An 18,667-nucleotide genomic window follows, 5' to 3' on the forward strand; every position below is an offset into this window, starting at 1 on the left:
ACCATGTTAGCCAGGATGGTCTCGATCTCCTGACTTCGTGATCCGCCCGCCTCGACCTCCCAAAGTGCTGTGGGATTACAGGCGTGAGCCACTGCGCCCGGCCTGAAAAACGTTTTAAACCTCTGGAAAAAATAATTGGGAACCAGGTGACAGAATGACAATAACAGAAGAGAAGATAAACAAGACACTTATAATCGGGGACTTAATTGACCAAACAAAGAATACTGGATTTTCTTCTTGCCTGCCTCAGTAAAGAAAGTTATTTTTCTTTAGCTTCTCAATGTCCACAGGAAAAGGATTAAGAGATATAACAGAAAAGATTTTTGACTGTACATCCACTCATTGTTAATTCTGTTTATTCTGGAGAATATAATTGAGAGGAAATTCTCAATTCATAACATCCTTTACTCTCTGAAGGGGATTAATATTTGTTTCCACTCTTCACAAATATGCTAGAAAATACTATGGTTCTCATAGTTACTGTAGTAAAAAATGCTATCGATTGTGGGCACATACTGTAGCGCACTAAGCTGGCTAGCCCCAGGTGTATGCAGCATTGCAGACATATGTCCCATAGGCTGCTTGGATTGGTGCAAATAAGGTTTTGATGTCTACAGCACTTTGTTTTGTTGCATGCCAAGCAGACCCATGTGATTTTTTTTCCTCTTCTCCAAAGGCAAAATTATTTGGGTGGGTAACAAATGCGGGAGAAGAGGTCCCATCATTGCCTAGAAGCCAAGAAACCAGAAACAATTCCAATTCAGAACAAGCAGCAGAAACCATGGAATGCTTAGGAAAGAGAATTACGCAAAACACAGAATCCAGATCTTCAGCTCACATGACAGCGGTCTCATCGGGGGTGAGAAAATGCAGAAGTGGAACAGAAAACTGCTAACAAACCCAGGGGGCGCCACCAGCTCCCAAATCACCTTTTTCTTTTTTGTTTTCCCTAGGGCCGTCCACCTATTCTGAGGATTGGTCAAGGTATATATTGAGTTTCCTTTCTTCACTACCAATACAGGATTTTTATCTTCTCTACTAATTAATTTTTCCAGGAAATAATATATAAAGGAACAAAAAAGGGGTGAAAGTTCAGTTAGCCACATGGCTGGCTGCTTTTTAGAAGACTGGATGTTGGCTGAAAATACTGGGTAAAAAGAGACTTCTGCATTCAGGCAGGTTCCGGAGGATATTTCAATTATGTGCATTCCACTGTCCTGCCCTGTCTGAGTTAACTGCATTTGTCAGGAAAAAAAAGAATAACTCCCCATCTGCCTCGTTAGAGAACCCCTTTTTCCTATGAAGCAAAAACACACCACACAGCTCCAGCAATGGGGAGCCATCTGTGGTGTCAACCGAGGTGGCCACAGTCCCTGACTGGCCATGGACGTCTGCCTGGGAGTCAGCCGGACCCATAAACCTCCTCGATCCTTCTGGGTTCAGTGTTTAGGAACCACAGTGCTTCGGGCTCAATCTTTCACTCTGCAGTCACACACAAGGGATCTCATCCAATTTGTAGCCTTAAATGTATGCTGATAATGCCTCAAACTATATATGCAGCTGAGACGTCTCTTCTGGACTCCAGATTCTTATACCCCATTGCCTTCTCAATGAGATACCCCGAAGGCATCTCAAATTTAAGATAACTGAAACTCAGCTCAGGATGACCTCCTCTCCTCAATCCCTCTCCTAATCTACTCTTCCTATAGTCTTTCCCACCCTTCCAGTTGCTTAGACCAAAAGCTCACAGTTAACCTTAACTCTTTCACCCCTCATCTAAGCTGTCACCAATTCCTGTTAGTTACAGATCCAGTATCCAACCATTACTTGTACCACTACCACTACCATTTGGATGAAGCCAGCATCTACTCCCACCAGGATTGCTATGATAGTCTCCTATCTCTTGGACTCTCCGCTTCCACCTTTGCCCTCTTCCCTCCAGCACAGCAGCCAAAGAACTCCTCTGAAAAACAGTCAGGGGCTGCACACCATGGTTCATGCCTGTAATCCCAGTGCTTCAGGAGGCTGAGGCAGGAGGATCACTCAAGCCCAGGAGTTTGAGACTAGCCTGGGCAACACAGCAAGACCCCACCTCCACAAAAAACTGAGAAAATCAGTGGGGCGTAGTGGTGCACGCCTGTAGTCCCAGCTGCTTGGGAGGCCGAGGCAGGAGGATCCCTTGAGCCCGGGAGATGGAAGCTGCAGTGAGTTATGACTGCACCACTGTACTCCAGCCTGGGTGATCACATGAGACTCTGTCTAAGTAAGAAAGTCAGATCATGCTACGCCTTTGCTCAAAACCCTTCAATGTCTTCCCACTTGTATCAGTTTCCTTTTGCTGCTCTAACCAATGACTACAAGCAGTGGCTTAAAATAATAGAAATCTAGTCTTACTGTTGCAGAGTGCACAAGTCTAAAAACTGGATTTTATGGAGCTAAAATCGAGGTGCCAATAAGGCTGCATTCCTTCTGGAGGCTTCGTGGTTGTGGTGGGGGAAATCCAGCTGCATGCCTTTCCAGTTTCTGGAGGCTGCCTGTACTTCTTGGCTCGTGGCCCCTTCCATGAGTGACTCCAGCCTCTTGCTCCTGCCACTACATCTTTTACTCCTACCTCTGACCCTCCTTCTTCCATCTCACTAGGCCCCTTGTGCTTACACTGGGCTCACCTGGGCAATCCAGGGTAATCTCCCCATCTCCAGACTCCAAAGCCCATAAGCAAAGTCACTTTCCCTACATAAGGTAACAAATTCTCATATTCTGGTGATTAGGATGGGAGCATCTATGGGAGTGCCCATTTCTCATGGAGTAAAAGCCCAAGTTCTGACAATGTCTTACGAGTTCCCATGTGAACCAGACCCCACCTCCTGTCTGAGCTCATTGCTTACAACTCTCTCCCCTTCACTCACTCTGTTCCAGCCAAACTGGCCTTGCTCTTCCTCAACATAAGCCCACCCAGGACCTTTGCACTTACCGTTCTCTCCGACAGGAGACCTCCCTCCTTCCTTTAAGTCTCTGCATAAAGGGCACCACCCTACGAGTGAGGGTTTCTCTGATTACCCCTTCCCCAGCCAGGCACTCACTTCCATGCTCAATTCTTTCCCAGAGCTCTTAACACCACATGTCTGTCATTCATATTCTCTCTCTCTTTCTTCTATCCTCTCCCACTAGAACATCATCAATAACGGGTGTTCTATCTCTTGTCCCAATCCCTTGCAAATACCAGGGGCTCAACAAACAGTTGTTGAATAAGTGAATCTTACTTTACCAGAAAAGGCAAGTTCCTTGGACTCAAAGATCTGCCCTAAAGTAGGAACTTAACCTGAATGAATAAATGAATGAATGGGTACATGAGAGACTCAACTTACATCTTATTTTTTATAGGTATACAGACTAATATGAAAGCAAATGCTTTACTACTTAGGAACCAGACATAAGAGTTTAAATAGCTTATTCAAAGACACACAATAAAGGTAAAGTAATGCAATCACATATTAAAACTCCAGCCAAGCCCCTGACTTTATTTTGCTGTGTCTCTGCATGTTCTCAGACCTGACAAATCAGAACTCGCCTGGATTCTCTTGCTTGGCTGAAATACCAGTACCAAAAAGGTTACACGTCAATAAACTCTGGATTTATTATGAAATCTCGAAAGCATTGATCTCATGTATTCAGATACGTAAAAAACATACAGGGAGAGATCATCATCCACACTTTAAAACACCCCCGGAAGCAAACCTGCAGCATAAGCTTCATGTGCATCATCAGTGCCCGGCACTGCCCATCAGCCAGTCCGGAGCAGCATTCAGATGGTCACCTCAGGTGTTGGGGACACAAAGAAACCAAAGACATTCCCATCGTGGGGCATGTTTACTGAGGGGAAAGAAACACCGGGACAATGCAACTGGCTTGGAAAGGGCCAGCAATTTCTCTTGCAGAGGCCATCTCAGCAGCATTTTGCAAAGTGTTATGCTAGCCTTGCTCACATGCCGGCAAAGCCCACGCCAACTCACCATCCAGCAACATCTCGCCGCCTGCCCTTTCGGGAGGGTGTGCTGGGGTTGTGTTCCGTTCAAACTTAAAAACTGCATTTCTAGGAATCCTCTTATCAGCATATGGGTGGGAAAGAGGACCTCACTGTGATCATGAAGCTGGACCCAGAGGAGGGACTGCCAGGTTCAGATCTCACCTCTGTGAGTCACTAGCTGTGTCCCCACAGACGTGTCACCAACCAGCCCTCTCTACGCCTCAACGTCCTCACCTCTAAAAAGTCTGCTTATAATTCTTATGATCATTATAGGTGATACTGCGGGAAAAACACTTACAGTGCCTTGCAATTCCAGGCTTTAATAGATATCACCTATTATTATAACAGCTGCTACTATATTAGTATTATATTAATCTATATAATTAATAATAATATATTAGTATTATATTATATTAATATATTAAACTTCTAAAAAATCACCATTGAAAAATAAATAGTACATTTGTCTCCATCTTGAGTTTTGCTTGTGACAGTGACTTCTAAAGGTTTATCATTTACTTACAACTGTTTGTCTATAATCAGGAAAAAACAGCTATCAGGCCAATGTTAAGATTAAGCTTTTCTACATATGGCTGGCAAAAATAAAGTCATTTAAAGCCTTCCCCCTCAATTCTACACCTGAATAAAAACATACATGATTTGTTCCTGGAAAGCTTAACAGAAATGTTGAACAAATATGACCTCGTGTAGTATTTAAATAAGATAAGCAAAATGAGTAAGATTTTAAAATATATACATAGGCATACGTAGGTTCAAATAGGCATTTTTGTGGCAACTTACTGCCTGATAAAATAATTATTTAATCTAATATCCTACGTTGCCTCATTGCTTGAAAAATGAAGTAAGATCAAATGACATCAAAATACACATTTATTTTTCTGTTTCTACTAACCACGCTAACCAAGGATACATGTCAGAGGCATTAAGTGAGCTTTACACCAAATTACGCAAGAATTCACCTCACACATGGGGATTCCGATTTAGTAGGTTGGGGAGGCAGCAAGTATCTGAGTTCTGCAGAAGCCCCCCAGCTATTACTAATGCTAACATCTGTGGTTATTAACCACTGTGCAAGATCTTTTTTTTTTTTTTTTTCCTTTTGACAGGGTCTTGTTCTGTCACCCAGGTGGGAGTGCAGTGGCACAATCACGGCTCACTGCAGCTTTGACCTCCCAGGCTCAGGTGATCCTCCCACCTCAGCCTCCGGAGTAGCTGGAACTATAGGCATGCACCACCATGTTCCGCTAATTTTTTGTACTTTTTATAGAGGCTGAGTTACAGCATGTTGCACAGGCTAGTCTCAAACTCCTGGGCTCAAGCTATCTGCCCGCTTCGGCCTCCCAAAGTGCTGGGATTACAAGTGTGAGCCACCGTGCCCGGCCCAAGATCTCTCCTTTGACAAGAAGTTTTTTGCCTTGAAAATGTTTGCGAAAAGTGTTTCTTGATTCTGTAACCCTGCTCCCAAAGCAACACTTGACTACTTGCAACTCAGTAAAGAGAAGTGTTGAGTTGCCCTTAAAAAATCATTAATCGTCTGGTCTTTTAACACTAACAAGAGGGGTAAGGGAAATGGGAAGAGATGAGGCAGGACTTTCCAGCTGTTTCACGAAATCACGTGGCTGCCTTCCCTTTAGACTAATATGGCTGTCAACCGAACTCTAGGTGCTGATAGGCCTGCTCTGTGTCTCAGTCTTCCTATGCGTAACCATTAGCCACATCAGCCTGCTCATAACCTTCCTAACATCCTGCCATCCAAGGTCCTTGCTTCATTAATTCATTCATTCAGTGTTTTCTGAGCACCTGCTGTACCCCAGGGAACAAATGCAAAAATGCCCCTGCCCTCCTGGTGCTTGCATTCTAATTTCTAACAAATGGCCTCTTCAAACCGCCAGACTTGTTTAAAGAACTGCTTCTTCAATGTGTTTCTTAAAAATGATGGTATTTTGGAGGAGAAAGGCAAATAATCACAGTTTGAGACAACAATGTGGTTCAAAGGATTGAAGAAATGAGAGGCTATGGAGGGTCTGCACAAGCAAAGATAAGGGAACTCGTGAACCTTTTGCAGTGGAACGAAGCAGTAACAGAATCACTGGCTTGGAGGTTATTTCTGGCGGGGGACATAAACCCACTCTGGAAACAGGAACGACCTGGCAGAGGAATAGGATTAGGATTCAGCGACCAGGCGTAGAACCCATTCCCAGCAAGAACATATTTAACAATTCCTACTAGAGATAGGATCAGGAGAGAGGAAAATTCACGACCCGCAGAGGTATTACATCTTCAAGTAGCCGTAACCACTACTTTAACTGTTTGGTAAAAGTTTTTCCAGGTCAATAAAAATTTAAGGGGTTCAAAAGTAAGAGTGATACTTAGATAAAGTTATTAATAACCAACCAAGACCCAGAAAGCTTACGCAGCTAGTCAATGAGGCGCCACGGATAAGGCTCTTACTACTAATCCTATGCTTTTTCCACTACATCATGCAGGGAGCTGAGCGGGGTCATCTTTCATCAGCAGTTTCTAATATACGGGACACTACAGCTGCAGAACACAGGATTGGGGAAGGTCAAATCTGTAACAGCTCAACTCTAGTCAATGACAAATGGTTCTCAAATGATCAGAATTGGGTGCCTAGGTGCAGAGTAGTTGTCAAGAAGAGGAGAGAGGTTGTTCAGAATTGCTACATTAGGATAACTGTTATTCATGAAACCCAGAACTAAGTTCATTCATCCGCAACCTTACCTAGTTCTGGGGGCAGAACGGTGAGGCGGTTCCCCTGAATATGGAGCTCTTTAAGCTGGGTAAGCTCCCCGATTTCCTTAGGCAGCGAGATCAGGTCATTATCCCTAAGGCTGAGCTAAACAGAAGAAAAGAAGGAGTTGTCAACATATTTACACATTAAAAGGGGCTCCACAGAAACTCTCATCCTCCTCCATGTCCTCTCTTCTACTAAAGCTCAGTCCTTTCCATTTATTTACAAGTGCCGGCGGATAATCAAGAAACACTATCAGGAGTAGTGGTTTATTCCCACAAAACAAACCTTACTCCTGCTCAAATTGACTTGATTCTACCCCTACAAGGCTGTGGCAGTGAATTGATTTTCTAAGAATTTAGATAAATTACTTACTATCTGCAACTTTGTGAGCTTCCCAATATCTGGCGGCAGGATTTCAAAATCGTTGTCACTTAGATAGAGTGCACGCAGGGTGGCTGCAAATTAAACAGCAATATATAAACAGGGTGGCATGGAACCCAACCATTTGAGGTCTGATCAATACAAGTGAGTCAGCTTTGATTAATAACCCTGACTTGGTGAAAAGCCTTTGACATACCTAGGGCTCCCAATAATAACAAGCAGGTCAAACTTAGATTTACTGGCTTATTGTGTAGCTAGTGTGTCCAGGAAAACATCTATATCCAAGAGGACTGACTCAATTAACAACTGTGGGCACCAGCATTTTGGGGCACACAGTTTCAGCACATTTTTAGAAAAGATTGCCGTTTTTCTCATAGATTACTTTTAATTCACATTTATTTCTCCATTTGCATCGAAGGAAAACAAAGAATACTACTGTGCCACTTTTATGGATACTTAAGGCAAAAGGTTCTTTCCAGAGAATACAACGATGTTAAAACAGACTTTTTCCTATGTAAATAGCACTGGGTTAAAAATTAATGAAAGGCTTTCTGGTGATGGAGGCTATAACTACAGTTCATCGGTTCCATCATCTGACTAATTATTATTACTTGTTTCTACAGCCTTCAGGACAAAAATAAATGAAGACAAAGAGGCTAAAACAATGACATGAAGTTAACAAATCCTAACTTAAGGAGAATATCAGTAGTCAGAAATTTGTTCACAATTATTACACAATGATAATACGATTCCGAACTACTGAAGGCTAAAATTCTAAAGCCTCTGTTTATCCTCAACCATAAAAGCTGAGTATAATTAGATATATGTTTTGTTTACCAGTATTTATTTTCTAGAGACAGAGTCTCGCTCTGTCACCTAGGCTGGAGTGCAGCCTCAAACTCCAGGCCTCGAGCACTCTTCCTACCTCAGCCTCCCAAGTAGCTAAGATCACAGGCGCATGCTACTATGCCTGGCTACTTTTTAAATTTTTATTTCTAGAGGCAGGGTCTCTCTATGTTGCCCAGGCTGGTCTTAAACTCCTAGCCTCAAGTGATCTTTGTAGCTCCAGCTCCCAAGAACTGGATGTTAATATCACATAACCAAAACAGTTGCTCCACTGCCCAAGAAAATATTTTATAGCTGGTTTCATGTGCTTGACAAAGTCATAGAGAGGTAATGTACATAAGGTAAAAAATAAAATTTAAGAGACCAGCTCAGAAAATTCAGATTTTGTGAATGCCATATAAGTTACTATTTGAAGAAATAGAACACTCATTTAAGGGAAGCAAACCTTGTCCGAAAAAGTGCATAAGTTCCCAGAAGAAATCATTTTTTAATTTTCAAAAGCATCTTCAGCAAGAAATTTGTTTGCATATGAAAGAATAAAGTGTGTTCACCTGTGGCCAATAATTTCTTAATGCCTGTGTACTGGATAAATAGGTCAATAAGAGTGCTTATTAAAAGGCTGAAACAAGAATCCTGGCTGGAAAATTCAAAAATTCTGTTAGTGGTTTATTAATAAATATTTTTATAAATAATTAATTGGAATATCCTGGGCAAATATCCGACAAAGAATTAATAGCAACATGGGAAGATGCGCTTTTTAAATTTTTTGGCATGCTATTTAAAAAGAAAGTCAAGTCTCTTAGCTAAATGTGAGGCTTGATCTCATTTAGGTACATAATCTCTCTCAGAATGTTAATATGACATTACTAAGTCCACTTCAGCCCGATGGTGTCACATAACGATATATCAAATGCACATACTGCTGAGCTATGAAGGAATATTCAAAAGGAGTCTCTAAAGAAAAAAATATCTCTGTCCAATAATTTCTCTTGGAGTTTGGGTCCTGGCAAATAAATTTCCCTCTTAGAACGCAAAGTACAGGGTTGAGGAGATTTATAGAACTGAAAGTTTCTTACTCAGGTAGAAGAAGTTTCCAGGTAGAGAATTTTCGCTCAAGTTGTTGTAAGTCAAGTCCAGAACCTCAAGAGCTGGCAGGGAGCCGAAGCCTCGTGGCAAAGTGTTCAGCCTGTTCATGCTGTTGCAGGGGGACAAAAATCTATGTCATGACACCAAAGACCCGTTTATACAGACTATCAAGGGTGCCTCGGTTTCACAGGATGAAAGTGTAAGACAGTGCCATGATCCTAGAGTCACTTTCTACTTTATTTTCATTTTTTATTATTTTGAGACAGGGGCTTGCTCTGTTGCCTAGGTGTGCCCAGGTTGTAGTACAGTGCCACGATCTCAGCTCACTGCAGCCTCAACCTCCCCAGGCTCAAGCGATCCTTCCACTTCAGTCTCCCAAGTAACTGGGACCACAGGTGCATGCCACCACGCCCTGCTAATCTTTGTATTTTTTTTTGCAAAAATGGGGTTTTGCCATGTTGCTCACACTGGTCTCAAACTCCTGAGCTCAAGCAGTCCTCTCACCTTGGCCTCTGAGAATGCTGGGATTATAGGCGTGAGCCACCATGCCCATCCTATTTTTTTTAATTAAAAAACGCATTTATTTAATATTTACAATGACAAAGGTTATACATACTTATGGTGTACAACATGATACTTCTGATATATATATATATATATATATACATACACACACACACACACACACACACACATATATATTCCATCGTGGAATGGCTTAAATCACACTGTTTAACATATGCACTGCCTCACATGCTTGTCATTTTTTTTTTTGTCTTTTGTGGTGAGAACGCACTTTTCAAGTATACCACATATTATTAACTGCAGTCACCACGATGTATGATCCATCTCTTGAATGTACTTCTCCTGTCTAACTAAACTTTCGTGTCCTTTGGCTAACATTTCTGCAATTCCCTAATCCCTCCAGCCTGTGATAACCATTTTATTCCGTTTCAATGAGGTTTACTTTTTTACATTCCACATATAAGTAAGAGGGTGTGGTATGCTGTCATACTTGGACTCATAATTTCAGTCAGAGAGCTTGTAGGTTCCTGAAACATTTGCAAATTTCTTAGTTGTCATTTTCCTCCAGCGGTGAAACTTAATCACTGTTTTACACAAAAACTCAAACCATCACAAAATATGTATCTTTGTAAAGAAAAACTTCCTTATGAACGTAGTGATAATATCTCAAAATATACACATGAAGCTTTGTAGTTTTCAGACTTTTGCTTGATTTCATTTCATTTATTCCTTTTTGGAGGGAAAAATCATGTTTTTGTTCTACAACTGCTAACACTGAAAATTATCTTCAATTAGAATGGTGATGGCCAGGGGCTGGAGGGAGGGGAATGGAGAGGTGGTGTTTAATGGGCATAGGATTCAGGTTTGCAAGATGAGAAAATTCTGGGGATTGGCTGAACAACAATGTGAATAGGCTTAACACCACTGAACTGCCTACTACAAAGACAGTACATTTTGTGTGCATTTTATCACAACTTAAGAAAAATTAAAATCATACAATTGACCCTTGAGCAACATGGGTTTGAACTGCCTGGGTCCAAGGACACATGTATATTTTTCCTCTGCCTCTGCCACCCCTGAGACAGCAAGAACAACCCTCCTCTTCCTCTTCAGCCCACTCAGCATGAAGAGGATGAATACCTTTAAGATGATCCACTTCCATTTAAAGCACAGTAAATGCACTGCCTTTTCCTTATGACTTTCCTAATAACACTTTCTTTTCTCTAGCTTACTTTATTGTAAGAATGCAGAATAGAATACATACAACACACAAAATACGTGTTCACCAACTATTTCTGTTTTTGGTAAGGCTTCCGGTCAACTGTAGGCTATTGGGAATTAAGATTTTTCGGAGTCAAAAGTAATGTGTGGATTTTTGACTGCATGAGTCACTGTGTTGCTCCCTCAACCCATGTGCTGCTCAAGGGTCAACTGTGTGTGAGTGTGTGTGGGGGGTGTGTGGTGTGTGTATGTGGTATTGTGTGTGGTGTTATGTGTATTTGGGTGTTTTGTGGGGTGTGTGAGGGGTGTGGTGTGTGGGGTATGTGTGTGGTGTGTGGGGGGGATATGGGCGTGGTGTGCTGTGTGTACGGGGTGTGTTTGGTGGTGTGGTGGTGTGTGTGTGGTGTGTGTGTGGGTGTGTGTGTATGCAGTGTGTGGTGTGGGTGTGGTATGTGTGTGTGTACATGGTATGTGTGGTGTGATATGGGTGTGGTGTGGGTGTGGTGTGGGTGTGTGGGTGTGTACACGGTATGTGTATGTGGTGTGGTATGGGTGTGGTGTGTGTGTGGTGTGGGTGTGTACACAGTATATGTGTGTTGTGTGGTGTCTGTGGGTGTGCATGTTTGTGTCTGTGTGTGTGCGTGTCTCCAATGAAGTCTAAGGGAATTTTTTTCTACACTATCTTTTATCCTTTTATCAAGCCCCTTATTTTTCTTAATGCAGTTCCCTTTGAACATACTTAAAAGCCAATTTAAAATAAAACTTTAATAAAAGTTGACAGATATTGAAAGATGGAAGGGACTGTGACAATAAAAATCATTCTAGCCATCGATCCTTCTCATAACAGATCCAGCTCGGTCCAGCCCTACCAAGCGGGCCTCACCAGAAACAGTTGACAGCAGAGCGGGCAACCAAAAGGGAAACGTGCGTTCCCTCTCTCAGGCAGAAAACATCCCAGACAGACCACACCCAGCAAAACTCCCTCCATGACTATCTACTGCCATGACAGCAACGACGAGCATTCTCCATGAAGTCACAATTTGTGAAGCACATTATGGCAAGTACTTCCCTTGTTCACTAAAACTACCTTGTCATACAGGCAAGATGGAGCTTGTCATTAATGCTATGTTGAGACGAAAAAGCAGCCTAAGAGAGGGTAAGGAGCAAAGACTTCAGAAGTGACTGAGGAAGGTAACATGTGTCTGGGCGCACCCTGTACCTCACAGAGGCCAAAGCCACTCCAGACCCTTGGGCTCCGATGCAAGGATTCTGAGCGAAATTGCAAGTCAAAGAGAGGACAGCAGAGAAGCACACACTAGCTGCTTCTGTCTTTAAACACTGCTTTAAGTTATCCGTTTTGAAAACTGCTCATTTCTTAACATTTTTCTCTGCAAATAAATATACTTTTGCAGTATTAGGTAGAGGAAATCCATGGTTAGACAGGTGTAGAGGGAAGAGGCATCTCACCTGAGAGAGAGCTCCCATTCAATCTCCAGCCCAGAGCAAGCCTGGGGCCCCTCCACCTCCTGGTGGCAAGAATCTACTGAATTTCAGGTTCCTTTTTCTTTGGAGTGACAAACCAATACCCACAATGTGTAAGGAACACAGCAGAGTCCCATGTGCAGCTGATGGCCAGAAGCAACAGTAGTAGGCACACCACCCTGGCAGGCAGAAAGGAAGCCCTTACTTAAATGCTGAAACTTCAGAAGAACTGCTAGCAACAGCCCCAGCTACAAAGGGGGCAAGGAACTGCAAAGACTTCTGGCCGCCTCTCCGGACGCCAGTCCATGTACATGGTGATCTGGTGGCATCTCTCTCTGCAGAATGAAAGATAGAATATGCTGGCTGTCCGCCCTCCCTCCAGCGGGTGCTAACATCCATCTCCATCCATCCACATTTCCACATGTAGGAATTCCATGCTCAGGACCTGCTCTGACACTGCTAGCAATCAAGGTCTCCATGAGAAGCTACAGTGGGGGTAGGAAAAGTACGGAGCTTTAAGGCAGAAGACAACGAGGTGAGGAGTCTGGCTCCAGCACTTGCTAGCTGCATGACCTTGACAAGTTACTCAGCTTCTCTGAGACCCAATTTCCTCAACTATAAAATGAGGCTGACAACACCTTGAAGGCAGGATCACTGGGAGCATGAGAGAGAAAAGATCTGAAGCACCCAACACCCGATCCATGGCTCACACGTGGCTTCTCAGGGAATGAGAGCTGTTGCTAGAATTATTTTTCAAAAAGGTTTGAGAGAAAATTTTGAATCAGCCCTAAGCGAGCAAGTTCACCTCATGAAATTCCACTTTGGATGGTCCCAACTATCAAGTGTGGTTTTCTATTTGGGGGACACTTGCTTAATCTCAGGTGACTTCAGGTGTTTCAACATAAAGCTTCGCAGGGCTCAGCTATGCCAAGTGGTATCAATTCTTTTGTTCGCATGGGAAGATTTTTCAAACGCGTGTTGGAAGTGGGCAAATGCCTGCATATGATGGAGAAATTTATAAAATCAGGGGGTCTCAGGCTATTCAGCATCTTTTTTCCTTTTCTTCTAAAGCCCCGGAAAGGTCTGCACTAATACCTCCTTTTCAGAGCAGTTTCTTCTCTGCAGGTTGTCCTGAGCACCTCCGGCTTCAATAAAACCTTCTTGTCTCAAGGCACTAATTTTTCTCACCTCCACAGTGACCTACTCACACTTATCACAAATAAAAATTTTTTTAAAAAACCACGCTGAGCCCAGTGGCTCACGTCTGTAATCCCAGCACTTTGGGAAGCCAACACAGGCAGACTGCTTGAGCTCAGGAGCTCGAGACCAGCCTGCGCAACATGGCAAAAACCTATTTATACAAAAAAAAACCTACAAAAATTAGTCAGGCATGGTGGCGTGTACCTGTGGTCCCAGCTACTCAGGAGGCTGAGGTGGGAGGATCACTTTAGCCCAGGAGGCGTAGGTTGCAGTGAGCAGAGATCATGCCACTGCACTCTAGCCTGGGTGACAGAGCGAGACCCTGTCTCAAAAAATGAATAATCCAAATCCATAAATACCCAGCATGGGACTTAATAAAAACTTCTGTGTGTTCATGAGACAAGCTCTAGCAACAAACGAGGTCAAATGTTATTCCCGAATAGTTGGGCATGGTGGTCCTGCAGTGAAATTATCCTAGAAATAATCATCTATGTGGGAACCTACGTGGCTTCACATTTTTTGGAAAATAACTCTATGAAATAAATAAACCAAACTTAGAACAGAACTAAGCTTTCTTTTATTTATTCAGGTGGCCTAAAATTTTCTCATGTCTTACAATCATCAGAATAAACTTCAAATACTGTAAAAACTTTGGAAGCAAATTCTGATGGAGGGTGCCTTCTGGGTCACACATACAAGTGGCTTCCCAGCTCTGTTTTGTGATCTCCTGTGTGTATGCTTTCACCCTGGCTCTTTAGAATAAGGAGTCCTCCCTATAACTTGCCTTACTGTGTGAGTATAATTCTATATGCCATTTGAGGACAGAGATATACTTTAGTGAAACCCATCTTAGTTCCTTTCTTAAAGAACTGGGAGTTTTGTTCAAACTTTGACAACTCCATCTATGTAGCTACGTAATTAAATACAAAAAGCTTTACACAAACAATACAGCACCGACAGCCAAAAATGCAAACAACTCCAAAGAGAACAAGAAGGCAACTAAGATGCATTCATTGAAAAAGAAAAGTTTAGGGCCAGGTGTGGTGGCTCATGCCTGTAATCCCAGCATTTTGGGAGGCCGAGGCGGGCAGATCACCTGAGGTCAGGAGTTTGAGACGCCTGATCAACATGGTGAAACGCCATCTCTACTAAAAATACAAAAGTAGCTGTGCGTGGCTGGGTGCGCCTGTAATCCCAGCTACTCAGGAGGCTGAAGCAGAAGAATCGTTTGAACCCAGGAGGTGGAGGTTGCAGTGAGCCGAGATCATGCCACTGCACTGGAGCCTGGGCAACAAGACCGAAACTCCATCTCCAAAAAAGAAAAAAAAGAAAAGAAAGAAAAAGAAAATTGTACGACTGTCGTATGGTGCCTCAAACCAAAATGTAATTAGGAAAGTCAAAAAAGAACAAAATCTGAGCTTATTATTTTATTCCCAAATCTGTCTCCATCCATTGTATTTTTCAGCCGCCCAGCACAGAAATATAAGTATCATTCCATCCCATCAGTTACTGTCTGTCAACATTACCGCCTGTATATTTTTCATATAAAATCCCCCCCTGCCTCCACTGCCACTGCCCTAGTTCACATGGGACATGAAGCTCGTGTTCTTACTGGTCTCTTAACCTCTAGTTTACCTCCCTCCACCCTCTCCTTCATACTGATCTTTCACAGGAAAATCTGACCATATCTTCTATCTGCTACTCTGCTATGCAAATTTCTCAATGGTCAGTATAAAATTGGAGCTCGTTTATTTATTTACGTATTTATTTTTGAGGTGGAGTCTCACTCTGTCGCCTAGGCTGGAGTACAGCGGTGCAATCTCAGTTCACTGAAACCTCTGTCTCCTGGGTTCAAACGATTCTCCTGCCTCAGCCTCCCAGGTAGAGTAGCTGGGATCACAGGCACATGCCACCACACTTAGTTAATTTTTGTATTTTTAGTAGAGATGAGTTTTCACCATGTTGACCAGGCTGTTCTCCAACTCCTGGCCTCAGATGACCTGCCAGCCTCAGTCTCTCAAAGTTCGGGGACTACAGGCATGAGCCACCGCGCCCGAGACGAGCTTGTTTATTTAGCACAGAGTCCTTTCCTTAGCACTTTTGACTCCCTGTCATTATTATAAACATTCACTTGCTTATAGTTGGTTTCCCCAACTGTAATGGAAGCTCCATCAGGGCTGGATAAGCAGTAGCTAGAACAATGCCTGGTACATGTTTGGGAACTTGGTAAATCCTCATTCACTGAACAGCAAACATCCAGGATTCCCTGTCTAGCCTGACCTCTGACCTTACAGCCACCTGCCTCACACTTTACACTCAACAGCGCCAAAAACTGACAATTCCCAGGCCCCAAGCAGGCAGTGCTGTGAGCGTTTAAATATGTCATTCTCAGCCGGGCGCGGTGGCTCATGCCTTTAATCCCAGCACTTTGGGAGGCCGAGGCGGGCGGATCACGAGGTCAGGAGATGAAGACCATCCTGGCTAACACGGCGAAACCCCCTCTCTACTAAAAATATAAAAAATTTAGCTGGGCGTGGTGGCGGGTGGCTGTAGTCCCAGCTACTTGGGAGGCTGAGGCAAGAGAATTGCTTGAACCTGGTAGGCGGAGGCTGCAGTGAGCCAAGATCGCGTCACTGGATTCCAGCCTTGGCGACAGAGTGAGACTCCGTCTCAAAAAAAAAAAAAATTCCATTCGCTCAATGTGAGACACCTTCCGTCGACTTTTAAGTCTGAGAAATTCTCACGCATCGAGTGTCGGCTCCCGTGCTACCTGCTGTGTTCGTGGTCCTGAGAATCTCACCTGCGGACTAAAGTGCTCCCCATCTTGCTGCTCCCCCTGCCAGTCCACAGTTGCCAGCACATCAGTGACCTCGCTGGTCTGTTCCTGTTTATAGCCAGTCTTGCCCCAGTAGGTAAGGTCAGGGACCATGACCTTCACCTTGGCTCCCCGGTACTAGCAAGATTCCTTACACAGAATAGTCACTTACATAGTCATGGAATCAATGAAAAAGTAAATAAGACAATTATGATGATAACAATAGCTAACTAATACTAGGTACTTCTCAATATGTGCCAAGCACTGTTCCTAGTGATTGAGATTTTATATATATAATGCATATATATACGTATATTTATTTAATAAATGAACAAATTAACAGTAAGAATATACATCTATATGTAGTTTTAGCTTCTTTCTCACATACAAATTAAAGATCAGGATAGAATAGTCTGTAAAACCAAGATATAAATGGAGAATCGTTTCATTTCTGCTTTGCCAGATGGGTATACAGGCTCCAAATTTGTAGGAAGAAAAAAAAAACCCATCTCATCTAAAGTGATGTTTCTCCCTCCTTTTAACTTCACTTTCTCTCAGACATAAGGATAAAGGCTGCCCATGGATCTTACAAAGTTGGTCCCTAAGCCCAAGTGAACTTCAAAATAATGTGTCTGACCAAACTCCTTGTGGAAAGAATAAACCAAAAATCACTCCATGAATGAAATTTTTTTCATGACTGTTTCCTACTAAATTGGCAAATATGGCTAGAGGCAGTGGCTCATGCCTGTAATCCAAGCGCTTTGGGAGGCCGAGGCAGGTGGATCATGAAGTCAAGAGGTTGAGACCATCCTGGCCAACATGGTGAAACCCCATCTCTACTAAAAATACAAAAATTAGCTGGGCGTGGTGGCATGTGCCTGTAGTCCCAGCTACTCGGGAGGCTGAGGCAGGAGACTCGCTTGAACCCAGGAGGTGGAGGTTGTAGCGACCTAAGACTGCCTGGTAACACAGCGAGACTCTGTCTCAAAAAAAAACAAAAAACAAAAAACTGGCGACTACCTGGCCAGCATCTATTGCCACTCCACGTCAATCACTAACTTAACCAGAGCATTTAGTGGCTACAATTTAATGAATATATGACTTTGCACAGAGACTGAAGCATGAATGGTCAGTTTCATCTGAGAGCTGCACCAGTGAAGATGGAATTCTGATGCCACGGTTCCGGTTGGGGTCTATGGATGTATTCATCTGTTCTCCCATTGCTATAAGGGAATGCCTGAGGCTGGGTAACTTACAAAAAAAGAGGTTTAACTGACTCATGGTTCTACCGGCTGTATAGGAAGCATGGCAGCAGCTGCTTGTGGGGAAGCCCCAGGGAGCTTTCACTCATGGTGGAAGGCAAGGCAGGAGCACGTATATTACACGGCAGGAGCAGGAGAGCATGAGGTGGGGAGGTGCTACACACTTTTAAACAACCAGATCTCACAATAACTCACTCACTATCATAAGGACAGTACCAAGAGAGGATGGTGCTAACCCATTCACGAGAGCTCCACCCCCATGATCTAATCACCCCCCACCAGGCCCCAACTCCAACACCAGGGATTACAATTCCACATGAGATTTGGTGGGGACACAGACCCAAACCGTATCAATGGAGTCTGAAGGAGCACTTAGACCCAGAACCATGGGGTTCTCTTCCCAGCTTGGCCACTAACCTCAGAGGTGACCAGGAGCCAGGCCCTTAACCCCTTTGAAAAGGCTTAGCTTCCTCTGTGTACAATGAAAGCACTAAAACCTGCCCTCCCTACCTCACAAATGTTGAGAGGGTCAAGTGCTGCAAAGTAATACACAAAAACAGGTTATCATTATTATTATTTACTGCTCCCCGGTTCTGCAACCTCAGCTGAATCAAAATTCCTCTCTTCACCTTTGCATAAACAAAGACAGAGGATTTTCACCTCTCCACTACAGAGAATTGCAAAAATGAATGAAGCATCATTAGGGAAAATATTCTTCCCTCCATGGCACAAAGGTGCTTTGTAAACTATTCCTATTTAACACAGAGAGAAAAAAAAAAAAATCAACCATATTACCATTTGTCTGCCAGTTCATGCAATGCAAATAAGTCCCTTCTCGGTCAACTGAACTGAGATAAAATTTTACTGGACACAAAATACAGTAAAAATTTAACTTCCTTATTGTGCCAACAATTAGCTTCTCAATTAGCTCTCAAATACTCACTGATGTAGGTCACCAAAAGGATATATTAAAACAATAAAATTTGTTTAAGACCCAAAACATAAAAAGAAATTAGAGATCCATTTCTGTGCAATAAGATAAAAATAAT

The 18,667-nt window shown here is 43.0% G+C and overlaps 1 protein-coding gene across 2 annotated transcripts in view; it reads right to left on the minus strand.

Moving 5' to 3' along the window:
- The window catches only part of RSU1 (Ras suppressor protein 1), a 234,865-nt gene that overhangs the window by 164,435 nt on the left and 51,763 nt on the right, over positions 1-18,667 (minus strand). Inside the window, exons 5-8 of one of the 2 annotated variants that reach the window (XM_030940537.1) lie at positions 9,104-9,222; positions 7,173-7,255; positions 6,788-6,902; positions 6,044-6,192 (exon numbers count right to left, since the gene is read on the minus strand). In XM_030940537.1, the coding sequence (XP_030796397.1) occupies positions 6,059-6,192; positions 6,788-6,902; positions 7,173-7,255; positions 9,104-9,222 (451 nt within the window). In that variant the 3' untranslated portion in view covers positions 6,044-6,058. Of the gene's footprint in view, positions 1-6,043; positions 6,193-6,787; positions 6,903-7,172; positions 7,256-9,103; positions 9,223-18,667 lie in introns of those variants that run through there. The other variant, XM_010354758.2, reaches the window with a different exon arrangement.

The sequence above is a fragment of the Rhinopithecus roxellana genome, chromosome 11 (assembly GCF_007565055.1).
Source record: "Rhinopithecus roxellana isolate Shanxi Qingling chromosome 11, ASM756505v1, whole genome shotgun sequence".
In the NCBI taxonomy this organism is placed as follows: Eukaryota; Metazoa; Chordata; class Mammalia; order Primates; family Cercopithecidae; genus Rhinopithecus; species Rhinopithecus roxellana.